We start from the raw sequence: 12,166 nt of genomic DNA on the forward strand, positions 1-12,166 counted from the left end.
GAATGCACTCGTAGACTCATTAATGCCAGGACATGAAATTTTTGACTAGTACGGACTAACAGAAGAGCTACAGTTGGTTAAATTGGCACTAATTTTAATAGTGGTGCTAGTTAATGTGTCACAACACAGTGCATCAAACCCTTCTGCGTATCGCTATGCTAACCCCGGTATTGGCCGGTAAGAGCTAGGGTGGTCCTCCTAATTCTGAATTAAATAAATACATCTACGAATATTCAGGCCTGGCTGATCTAAAAACAATCTGTGAGATGTGTGTGAGCTTCACCTTGCTTTCTAAACGGTCTGTGTTGAGTCGTAGTTCGTTTCTCTCTCTCTCCACTTTCTCCAGCTTTTGCTTCAGCTGCTGAATCTCCTCCTGAGAAGAAACAAATAACAACAACAGAAAGAAACAGTCAGAAAATCAAACATTCAAACAGCCCAACAGCAAAATACATTCTGTCCCGGTAAGATTAGCGGAGAACAACACTAAACTGAGAGCATACATCATAAGACTGATCCATGCACTTCCTTTTTTCAGGCTCTTCATGGCCCCCTGATTGCTGTCTGGACCGACTCTGCAGGCCGTTCGACTAAAAGACTTAGCGCTGGTGTTTTGTTCATAAAAGAAGGCTGCTCTGAGACGGTCAGCACCCAGATGACTGCACAAATACACAACGCTCGGCGGGTCGCAGCCCAGCGGACGTGCCACGCATGCACATGCTCGAACCCTTTGACTTGCTAATGCAGAGCCTCAAAGGAAGAGTCACATTCGGTCCAAGTAGCATCTCTTTACCAGTGCACATCCTAAAAGCGCCTTCAGAGGAAACGCATTCACATACATTCAACTACAAACTGTCACACTGGTCTAATGCCCATTTTGCACCAACTTGGTTGCGTTTTTCCACCAAAGAAACTTGTGTTCGCAGCTCGCACCACAGAATACTAGGTGGGTAGGGGTTTTTTCAGCGCAAACCATGACGTCATCTGTGGCAATGCCCACCGTTGATGATGCATGCTTGGCTCCCAAAAACTGGTGGAAAGGCAGTCGGTTCTCTAAAAAACACCAAGGTTTGAACCAGAGTTCTTTTGATGGAAAAACGCTGAAAGAGGCAAGTGCTTTGAATGACACCCAAAGCAGCTACCTAGGTAGGCAGCATTTTTAGCAAGCATTTGCAGGAGATGAAGCCTTAACTGTTTGAAACACAGCCATTATTTAAGCTACTTTACTTGGCCAAAATAAAGCAATAAGCCACGAGAGGCCGTACGTTACTGTGATTTTAGCACGGGGATGACGTTTTTGGCGCGATGCGAAGCGGAGTGCCTAAAACTTCTTTCCCCGTGCTAAAATCGTAACAGTAACGTACGGTCTCGAGTGGCTTATTGCTTTTATAAAACGGCGGTCAACATAAAATATAATAAATACAACAATGTTTAATTCATAAATGTATTTATTGTGTATAAACTTACAATAAAGCATTCTTCCGCGACGCAAAATAGTTCGATTAACAGTGTTGCTAGGCAACATGAGGGCGAAAATAACATTAACTTTTCTATTCAGTGGCGTATTAATATGGAATGATGTGAGGTGGTCCTAGGTGTGAGTTTATCGGGGATTTTACAACGGCTTCGAACGCGGCTCAGCCAATCAGATTTTAGGACCGGAACTATCCGTTTCATAATACAACTTTGTAACGATTTTGATGTTAGAACAGTCAGTTTCCTTTCTGCACACTTTAGACCAGCTGTGTGTGGTGATTTATTTGATTAATTATTTATTTATTTAGATGCTTTACACCGTGCTTACACACATAATGGTCATATTCACAGCAGATCTGTCTATAGCCCTTGTCAAGTGTTGTCTTAGTATGTTGGCTTTTTAATGCTTGAGATTAAACTTGAGGATTGTTTCTATTTTGGCTGGGTTAAAAATTTCTCATGGTCTTAGGTATTGCTATACATAGTCGTTTCTGTAAGTATTTAGGAAATCAGTCAGTATATACTGTATTTGACAGAACTGTTCTTTCCACCAAAAGACTTTCGGTTTTTGAACCGGTTCTATTCAGGCTTCTTCGAACCTTGGTGTTTTTTAGGGAACCAACCCACATTTCCACCAGCTTTTGGGAACCAAGCCTGAGTAGAACATGATGGTGGAGCATGTAGATCACCTGTGAGCATTTGTGCTGTTGTTCCAGATGTTCGTTTTGAGCAAAAAAAAGCATCTATTAACTATGGGTGATAAGAAGACGTAGATGGCGACTCCTTCCTTGTCGTCATTGTTGCTTTCTTTAGCGCATTCATGTGAGAAGCATTTTGCGCTTTGTAAATAGCCGCTTTACTCAGCGCTTGGCTTGAGCAGTAGAGCTAGAGCATAACCATCAAATCCACTCTAAAAACATCCACATTTATCAATATTTAGTATTACTACGTATTTACTTCACTGTGTGGTGGTTATACTTTTAAACTCGTGTTATGCAGCTCGGGGTGCTGAGAATCAGCTTCTCTGGGAAGTTTGGAACCTCTTATTTTGGTGGAAACAAAGTTCAAGTTCATGAACCGGAACGGAGCCCGTTTAGCGTCGGTGGAGGAGGGGTAAGAGTGGGGTAGCTCTTCCCCTTACAACACATTGTGTTAAATGTTTGTGTCCAATGCTGCATCTGGTACAGATCACCTGATCAATACGTTTCTCTGGTTGTAGTTTTACTTTGATGAAAATGTCAGGACATATTTGTGTGGTGGTTTTAATTAGGCTCTGCAACCCTGAGTATGCATTTGTTAAAGCTGAGTAAATAAGTAAATACAACTTATTATTAAATTGTGCTACATTTATAATGCAATAAAATGCATCCAATCATTCCCTAATGTAAGCACATTGCTTCTGATTGATTAAAAAAAAAAGAAAAAATAAGAGGACACAAATGTAAAAGCACAGAGCAGCGAAGAGAACTAAGCAGTTACGTACGTCTTTGCCTCGGATCTGCTCCTCGGTCAGCTGCACCTGGATGAGTGGCCGCACCGTGGTGAAGAGCTTCCACCAGGGCCAGCCCTTCACACCACGGTTCTTTTGAATGTTCTTCTGGATGCAACGGATGGCCAAATCCTGGATCTGCAAAGCAAAAGCACATGGTAAACAACAATGCACCCTGATTGAGTACCCCAAAGTGGTCTCAGAAAAATCAGTATTTTATTACTACAGTCTTTGTTACTTTGACACTGCAGTGTTACATCAGCAATCCACAAACATCACAAGCATCACACAAGCACGTCAATGTAGTGCAAAGGAAATCAAATAAAAATTCAAATGTAATGTAATGTAATGTAAATATCCTCTGAGATGCCCCGAGATGCTGTTAGACAAATCCGCTGAAACCCTGTTAGAACTAATATTTTAATAAATAGGATAAAGGTGCAGTTTATAGACATTATGTAGGGTGGCTCAATGGATAGCACTGTCACCTCACAGAAAGAAGGATCTGGGTTCGATTCCCAGATGAAGCCTGTTTTACACACATTGGTTACATTCATGACAGGACAGGCAGTTACTGGTTACACAAGATTCATCAGTTCAAGTTTTTAATGTCAAACACAGTCATGGACAATTTTGTATCTCCAGTTTACCTAACTTGCATGTCTTTGGACTGTGGGAGGAAACCAGATTTCCCAAAGAAAACCCACACAGACACAGGGAGAACATGCAAACTATAACAAAAGGAGGCTGACAGCTGCACCTGGGAATCGAACCCAGGTGAGCGTGCTATCCACTGAGCCACCGTGCCGTCCCCATGATGTCAATGAACGGCATTTTATACAGTGTATCACAAAAGTGAGTACACCCCTCACATTTCTGCAGATATTTAAGTATATCTTTTCATGGGACAACACTGACAAAATGACACTTTGACACAATGAAAAGTAGTCTGTGTGCAGCTTATATAACAGTGTAAATTTATTCTTCCCTCAAAATAATTCAATATACAGCCATTAATGTCTAAACCTGCGGCAACAAAAGTGAGTACACCCCTTAGTGAAAGTTCCTGAAGTGTCAATATTTTGTGTGGCCACCATTATTTCCCAGAACTGCCTTAACTCTCCTGGGCATGGAGTTTACCAGAGCTTCACAGGTTGCCACTGGAATGCTTTTCCACTCCTCCATGACGACATCACGGAGCTGGCGGATATTCGAGACTTTGCGCTCCTCCACCTTCCGCTTGAGGATGCCCCAAAGATGTTCTATTGGGTTTAGGTCTGGAGACATGCTTGGCCAGTCCATCACCTTTACCCTCAGCCTCTTCAATAAAGCAGTGGTCGTCTTAGAGGTGTGTTTGGGGTCATTATCATGCTGGAACACTGCCCTGCGACCCAGTTTCCAGAGGGAGGGGATCATGCTCTGCTTCAGTATTTCACAGTACATATTGGAGTTCATGTGTCCCTCAATGAAATGTAACTCCCCAACACCGGCTGCACTCATGCAGCCCCAGACCATGGCATTCCCACCACCATGCTTGACTGTAGGCATGACACACTTATCTTTGTACTCCTCACCTGATTGCCGCCACACATGCTTGAGACCATCTGAACCAAACAAATTAATCTTGGTCTCATCAGACCATAGGACATGGTTCCAGTAATCCATGTCCTTTGTTGACATGTCTTCAGCAAACTGTTTGCGGGCTTTCTTGTGTAGAGACTTCAGAAGAGGCTTCCTTCTGGGGTGACAGCCATGCAGACCAATTTGATGTAGTGTGCGGCGTATGGTCTGAGCACTGACAGGCTGACCCCCCACCTTTTCAATCTCTGCAGCAATGCTGACAGCACTCCTGCGCCTATCTTTCAAAGACAGCAGTTGGCTGTGACGCTGAGCACGTGCACTCAGCTTCTTTGGACGACCAACGCGAGGTCTGTTCTGAGTGGACCCTGCTCTTTTAAAACGCTGGATGATCTTGGCCACTGTGCTGCAGCTCAGTTTCAGGGTGTTGGCAATCTTCTTGTAGCCTTGGCCATCTTCATGTAGTGCAACAATTCGTCTTTTAAGATCCTCAGAGAGTTCTTTGCCATGAGGTGCCATGTTGGAACTTTCAGTGACCAGTATGAGAGAGTGTGAGAGCTGTACTACTAAATTGAACACACCTGCTCCCTATGGACACCTGAGACCTAGTAACACTAACAAATCACATGACATTTTGGAGGGAAAATGACAAGCAGTGCTCAATTTGGACATTTAGGGGTGTAGTCTCTTAGGGGTGTACTCACTTTTGTTGCCGGTGGTTTAGACATTAATGGCTGTATATTGAGTTATTTTGAGGGAAGAATAAATTTACACTGTTATATAAGCTGCACACAGACTACTTTTCATTGTGTCAAAGTGTCATTTTGTCAGTGTTGTCCCATGAAAAGATATACTTAAATATCTGCAGAAATGTGAGGGGTGTACTCACTTTTGTGATACACTGTATATTGTTTCATTTTTATTACTTATATTTTTAAAACAATAAAATAGAGGATAAATTGAACCCACCTTTCTCTTTTTGAAGGCCTGGCGTGAAAGGAATCCCCTGCAGGTGGCCTGGAAGAGGGTGAGGTTGCGTCTGGTCTGCAGGTCCCTCTGTTCCTCCAGCCTGGCCAGAACCCCTGCCCTGAAGAACACCTGTATACACCACAACCGTCAGACGTCGAGCCCAAAAACACAAATGTTCTCCTGCAAATTCGATATTGATCGCAACCCAGAGACTTAACTCAATCACCTTTACTACAAAATAAGTAAAGAAAATATATGCAATATATACATGGATGATCGCTTCTGATTACTAGCACTGATCAAGCAGCTAATTTATTATTTCTCAGTTGCTGATGAGATGTTTTTTTTTTAATCAGATTTTTAGATTTAAAGCTCGAGTCCTTGTGTACATGTATTTTTAGTCCATGTATACTTTTTAACATGGAATAAAATACAAAATACAAAATACATGCACAAAAAGCAAGTGGAACACCTACTAACGCCTTGACATCCTAGAGTTCTTGCTGCCATCACCCAAATATAATGGTGTATGAAAAATCCTCAATGCTTCCTAATTAAACGACAATCCACCAGCAATATTTATACACTGTTGCAATAGTTATTATATAATGATATAAGAAAAACGATTTAAATTTAGTGAAAACTCATAACTGCAGCCAAACAGCAACCACAAACATTCGTATTTTTTCACAAATAATTTTCTAGAAAATGTTCATTATTAATTGAGTTAAAAGCTTTGAATCCTTCATGCTTTCTAAAAGGGGAAAATAGTTGAACTCACCCTGCTTATGCCCATGTGATAGCTGCTTTTCTCCAGCTCCAGAAACTCCAGTAGCTCCTCCACAGCCTGAAAAACACACACGCAACACATAAAATGTTAACATAACACTGTTTACCTCCAAGAACAAAGATTATACAGCATTATACAGGACCCATTTTTCTCTAGAATCATCAACTGTAGACTATACTAGGGCTGAAATACATTTCAAACCTGTGTACTCACTCTGTTGGAATAATGCCGCTAGCATTGCTAAGCATTGGCTGAGGAGGGCTGAGATTATCACACACCACCTTGCCGGTTGATATCAGATATTAGTAATTTTTTAATGGCAATTGTTATTGCTTATTATTATTTTTTTAACAATACGAGGGTACTGTGAAATACCATCAGCTACATTCTCCAAACTCACAGCTTTGGTCGAGACACTGGGCCAGTGATAGCTCAGTGGTTAAGGTACTGGACTAGTAAACAGAAGGTTGACGGTTCAAGCCTCACCACCACCAAGTTGCCCACTGTTGGGTCCCTGAGCAAGGCCCTTAACCCTCAATTGCTCATCGTGTTCAGCTCATTGTGTAAGTCGCTTTGGATAAAAGCGTCTGCTAAATGGTAAAAATGAAAATGAGACACAAAAACACCCCACATTAACGTCTATATTAATCAGACGATCAGCAAGCATGCAGTGATGAATGGGGTAGTGAAGCCCGTTTTCTCAGACAGATAAACTATGAAGGCGCACCTGTCTATTCTTCGTGGTGCTACCAGCCAGGTTGGGACCACTAAAGACACGACTGACTTATTTGACAACTCTGCACAAACCTAACTTGAGCTGTATGCCAAGCTTTATTTATTTACTTATGTAATTATGATTTTAAAGTTATTTTTTACACACTATGGTTACATTTATGACAGGACAGGTAATTAATTAAGGTTTTTTTTGTTAAAATATTACTGTTTTACTGTTACTATTATAAAATGTTACTGTTATACTTATTCATACCTACATTTTATATTATTTTTTTTATATTTCATTTTATATTTAGATACACTCTTGCTGCTATTGTTTTTATGTCAGATTCACAATTTGCACATACTTTCTTGCATACCGTATTGTATATTTGAACGTTGTACATTTGCTACACCTCACTTACTTTATTTGTATTAGTTTTTCATCTTTTGCTTGTTTAACTACTGGAGGCCAATAATTTCCCTCTGGATAAATAAAGTATCCATCCATCCATCTAACAGTTAGAGACAATTTAGTATCTCCAATTCACCTCACTTGCATGTCTTTGGACTGTGGGAGGAAACCAGAGCTCTCGGAGGAAACCCACGCAGACATGGGGAGAACATGCAAACTCCACCTGGAAATCAAACCCAGGACCTTCTCACTGTGAGACCGTACTGCCAACCTTCATCACAATAGCTTAAAAGTACCCACTGATTTGGTAAAAAAATCAGCATTAGCCATGTGTTTCACAGAGGTAAATTATTGGGGTGTCTGCGTTCACAGCAACACAACAACAATATAGATTTATTCAGACACGGGATGAAAAATGATGAGCATAACAGACCATCACTCACAGCAATGCTGTCATAACCAATTATGCAGCAGGCCAGCTAAGAGAAAAACACACACACACACACAATGACTCACCCTCTTCTCATCAGTAACAATGTAGTTCCGTCCGTGCTTTTTAGTCAGATGGGGTGCAAGGACGTCGAAGCGGCGACGGAACTCGGAGAACACCATGTGATCGGGGTAACCTTGAAGAAGAAGAGCAAGAAGCTAAGTTTGCATAAAGGTAATGAGCTTTAGGACAGAGCCCAATTCAGAGTGCCATATCAGGCCAGTGGGAAGAGTATATTTCAGGGATAAATACACATATATATTTACAGTGCCTTGCAAAAGTATTCGGCCCCCTTGAACTTTTCAACCTTTTGCCACATTTCAGGCTTCAAACATAACGATATGAAATTGTAATTTTTTGTGAAGAATCAACAACAAGTGGGACACAATCGTGAAGTGGAACGAAATTTATTGGATATTTTAAACTTTTTTTAGAAATAAAAAACTAAAAAGTGGGGCGTGCAATATTATTCAGCCCCTTTACTTTCAGTGCAGCAAACTCACTCCAGAAGTTCAGTGAGGATCTCTGAATGATCCAATGTTGACCTAAATGACTGATGGTGATAAATAGAATCCACCTGTGTGTAATCAAGTCTCCGTATAAATGCACCTGCTCTGTGATAGTCTCAGAGTTCTGTTTAAAGCGCAGAGAGCATCATGAAGACCAAGGAACACACCAGGCAGGTCCGAGATACTGTTGTGGAGAAGTTTAAAGCCGGATTTGGATACAAAAAGATTTCCCAAGCTTTAAACATCTTAAGGAGCACTGTGCAAGCGATCATATTGAAATGGAAGGAGTATCAGACCACTGCAAATCTACCAAGACCCGGCCGTCCCTCTAAACTTTCAGCTCAAACAAGGAGAAGACTGATCAGAGATGCAGCCAAGAGGCCCATGATCACTCTGAATGAACTGCAGAGATCTACAGCTGAGGTGGGAGACTCTGTCCATAGGACACAATCAGTCGTACACTGCACAAATCTGGCCTTTATGGAAGAGTGGCAAGAAGAAAGCCATTTCTCAAAGATATCCATAAAAAGCCACCTGGGAGACACACCAAACATGTGGAAGAAGGTGCTCTGGTCAGATGAAACCAAAATCGAACTTTTTGGCCACAATGCAAAACGTTATGTTTGGCGTAAAAGCAACACAGCTCATCACCCTGAACACACCATGCCCACTGTCAAACATGGTGGTGGCAGCATCATGGTTTGGGCCTGCTTTTCTTCAGCAGGGACAGGGAAGATGGTTAAAATTGATGGGAAGATGGATGGAGCCAAATACAGGACCATTCTGGAAGAAAACCTGTTGCAGTCTGCAAAAGACCTGAGACTGGGATGGAGATTTATCTTCCAACAAGACAATGATCCAAAACATAAAGCAAAATCTACAATGGAATGGTTCACAAATAAACGTATCCAGGTGTTAGAATGGCCAAGTCAAAGTCCAGACCTGAATCCCATTGAGAATCTGTGGAAAGAGCTGAAAACTGCTGTTCACAAACGCTCTCCATCCAACCTCACTGAGCTCGAGCTGTTTTGCAAGGAAGAATGGGCAAAAATTTCTCTCTCGATGTGCAAAACTGATAGAGACATACCCCAAGCGACTTGCAGCTGTAATCGCAGCAAAAGGTGGCGCTACAAAGTATTAACGCAAGGGGGCCGAATAATATTGCACGCCCCACTTTTTAGTTTTTTATTTCTAAAAAAAGTTTAAAATATCCAATAAATTTCGTTCCACTTCACGATTGTGTTTCACTTGTTGTTGATTCTTCACAAAAAATTACAATTTCATATCGTTATGTTTGAAGCCTGAAATGTGGCAAAAGGTTGAAAAGTTCAAGGGGGCCGAATACTTTTGCAAGGCACTGTAACTGTTTTCAAAGATTTCTGCTGATTCAAAAATCTGGTACTTGAACACACTTTAATCTGGTGTGATATTTTACTGCACCATTCCTACAGAACATAAAGAGAACAAAATTCATATATATATTCTGAACACAAGGTCACTCAATTTTATGTAAATAAAATCTGTCTATTCTGCAAGTCTGCTTAAATTTATAAGGATCAAATAATCACAAAATATGAAAATCACAAAATATGTTGATAGCTGGAATGCTATGTAATTGAAACCTCAGCTAAGTGCATTTAGATTGTAACTTCATACATTCAGCTTGCTATCCAGCATAACTCAAGTTAATAAACTGTGCTATAAGGGTATATTTTTCTTTACTGAGGTTTGTATGTTTGATTCTTTACACCATGTCAGCCGCTATTAAAATTTAAAGCAGGTGTCGATTTGTTTCTTTCTTGTGTACATAGACATTACAGCAGGGTTTTTACCACAACCCAGGCAACACAAGCAATGCATCAAATCAAAACACAATACAAAATATAGTTAATTAATGAAAATGGTGGTAATCTGGTCACAGTGTGGTTTACAAGATGTAACAGTTTATTCCGTGTTTATGTACTTGTAAAAACTTGTTTATTATATTATTATTGTTTTTCTCTGCGACCCATTTCTTTCGGCTTGAGACACTTACCCAGGATTAAAAAAGCCTGCACTGTTGTGTTGTTTGCATTACTATAAGGTTGTGTAGGTTGAAGGGAAAGGATGTTTTGGCACAACGCGAAGCGGATCAGGTAGCCCGTTAACAAAGCTACTAGGCAACGTAAGGGCGAACATAATATTCGCAATAAGCATTCCTCCACAAACACTATTACACTTTTTTACACATTTCTTCGACTAATGATTAGGATTACTGTTTATATTAATCTGGCCATTTCTATGTATAGTACATGAGTTAAAATAGTGTTCAACCAAGTTTGTACTTTTTCTTTTCAGTGGCGTATTACACACAGTATTACCACTCCTATGCAGATGACACTCAGCTAGTTCTGTCATTTCCTCCTTCAGACACACAAGTCTCAGCTCGCATCTCAGCATGTCTGCGAGATATCTCACAATGGATGTCAGCTCATCATCTAAAACTCAATCCCAGCAAGACAGAGATGTTGCTCATTCCCGGAGATCTGTCTCCAACCCAGGACCTAGTCATTTCTCTTGATGACTCCCAGATCAGACCATCTGATAAGGTCAGAAGCCTTGGTGTTGTCCTGGATAACCAGCTGACCTTCTCTCCGTTTGTACCCAACATGAGGAGATTGTGCCGGTTCCTTCTGTACAACATCAGGAAGATTCGACCATTTCTCTCCAGGGAAGCTACCCAGATTCTGGTCCAATCACTTGTAATCTCACGGTTGGACTACTGCAACTCCCTCCTGGCAGGAGCTCCCATGTCCACTATTAAACCCTTGCAGCTCATTCAAAATGCAGCTGCCCGTCTGGTTTTTAACCAACCTAAACACTGCCACATCACCCCACTGCTGCGTTCTCTTCACTGGCTCCCTGTAGCTGCACGCATTCAGTTTAAAACACTGACGCTCGCCTACAAAGCCAAAAATGGACCAGCCCCAAGCTACCTTCATGGTCTAATCAAACCCCGCTCTGTACCACGCAACCTCCGAGCCACTAGTCTCGCTCGACTTGATCCTCCACCCAGGACTAAAGGAAGACAAGCATCAAGGCTCTTCTCTGTTCTAGCGCCCAAGTGGTGGAATGAACTTCCTCTGTCTGTCCGAACATCTGAGTCTCTTGCTGTCTTTAAAAAAACTATTAAAAACCCACATTTTAACAGGTTTCAGCATATTTGTGTTCTTTGACTGTTGTTTACTATGGAAGCACCTCTGTAAGTCGCTCTGGATAAGAGCATCTGCCAAATGCAGAAAATGTAAATGTAAAATGTATTAATATGGAATGATGTGAGGTGGTCATAGGTGTGCGTATATCGGGGATTTTACAACGGCTTCGAACGCAGCTCAGCCAATCAGATTTTAGGACCGGAACTATCCGTTTTATAATTGATCTTATACTAGGGTAAAACTGCATTTTATGTAAAACTCCATACTGTAATATATATAACATTTTAGTGTGTGTGTTGTTAGCTATCAATGAAAACAAATTCTTAAAAAAGCATTATCTTCTCATATTTGCAGTGTTCATATTTCAGCACAACAGAAAACCCAAGAGGACCCCGCTGCTGACTCAAAGACATAAAAAATATTGAATTTACCTAAAAAGGCCACAAGCTTTCAGGTACAATTTTGGAGAACAATATAGATCCTGGGTCTTCCAGCAGGACAATGCCCTAAAAAATGCTTCAAAAAGCACCTTCAATGGATAAAGA

At 41.0% G+C, this 12,166-nt stretch overlaps 1 protein-coding gene and 1 long non-coding RNA gene across 7 annotated transcripts in view; one reads left to right on the forward strand and one right to left on the reverse strand.

The window, feature by feature from the left end:
- LOC134334368 (uncharacterized) overlaps nt 1–1,397 on the forward strand; it is a 34,867-nt gene extending 33,470 nt beyond the window's left edge. The window contains exons 2-3 of the long non-coding RNA XR_010015474.1: nt 347–461; nt 536–1,397. This is a non-coding gene — a long non-coding RNA (uncharacterized LOC134334368). The remainder of the gene's footprint in view (nt 1–346; nt 462–535) is intronic.
- myo18ab (myosin XVIIIA b) overlaps nt 1–12,166 on the reverse strand; it is a 161,208-nt gene that overhangs the window by 31,384 nt on the left and 117,658 nt on the right. For all 6 annotated transcript variants that reach the window (XM_063016640.1, XM_063016641.1, XM_063016639.1 and 3 more), the window contains 5 exons: nt 7,945–8,054; nt 6,291–6,356; nt 5,510–5,638; nt 2,957–3,100; nt 284–373 (listed from right to left, as the gene is read on the reverse strand). In XM_063016640.1, coding sequence (XP_062872710.1) covers nt 284–373; nt 2,957–3,100; nt 5,510–5,638; nt 6,291–6,356; nt 7,945–8,054 — 539 coding nt within the window. The remainder of the gene's footprint in view (nt 1–283; nt 374–2,956; nt 3,101–5,509; nt 5,639–6,290; nt 6,357–7,944; nt 8,055–12,166) is intronic.

Source organism: Trichomycterus rosablanca, chromosome 20, assembly GCF_030014385.1.
Source record: "Trichomycterus rosablanca isolate fTriRos1 chromosome 20, fTriRos1.hap1, whole genome shotgun sequence".
In the NCBI taxonomy this organism is placed as follows: Eukaryota; Metazoa; Chordata; class Actinopteri; order Siluriformes; family Trichomycteridae; genus Trichomycterus; species Trichomycterus rosablanca.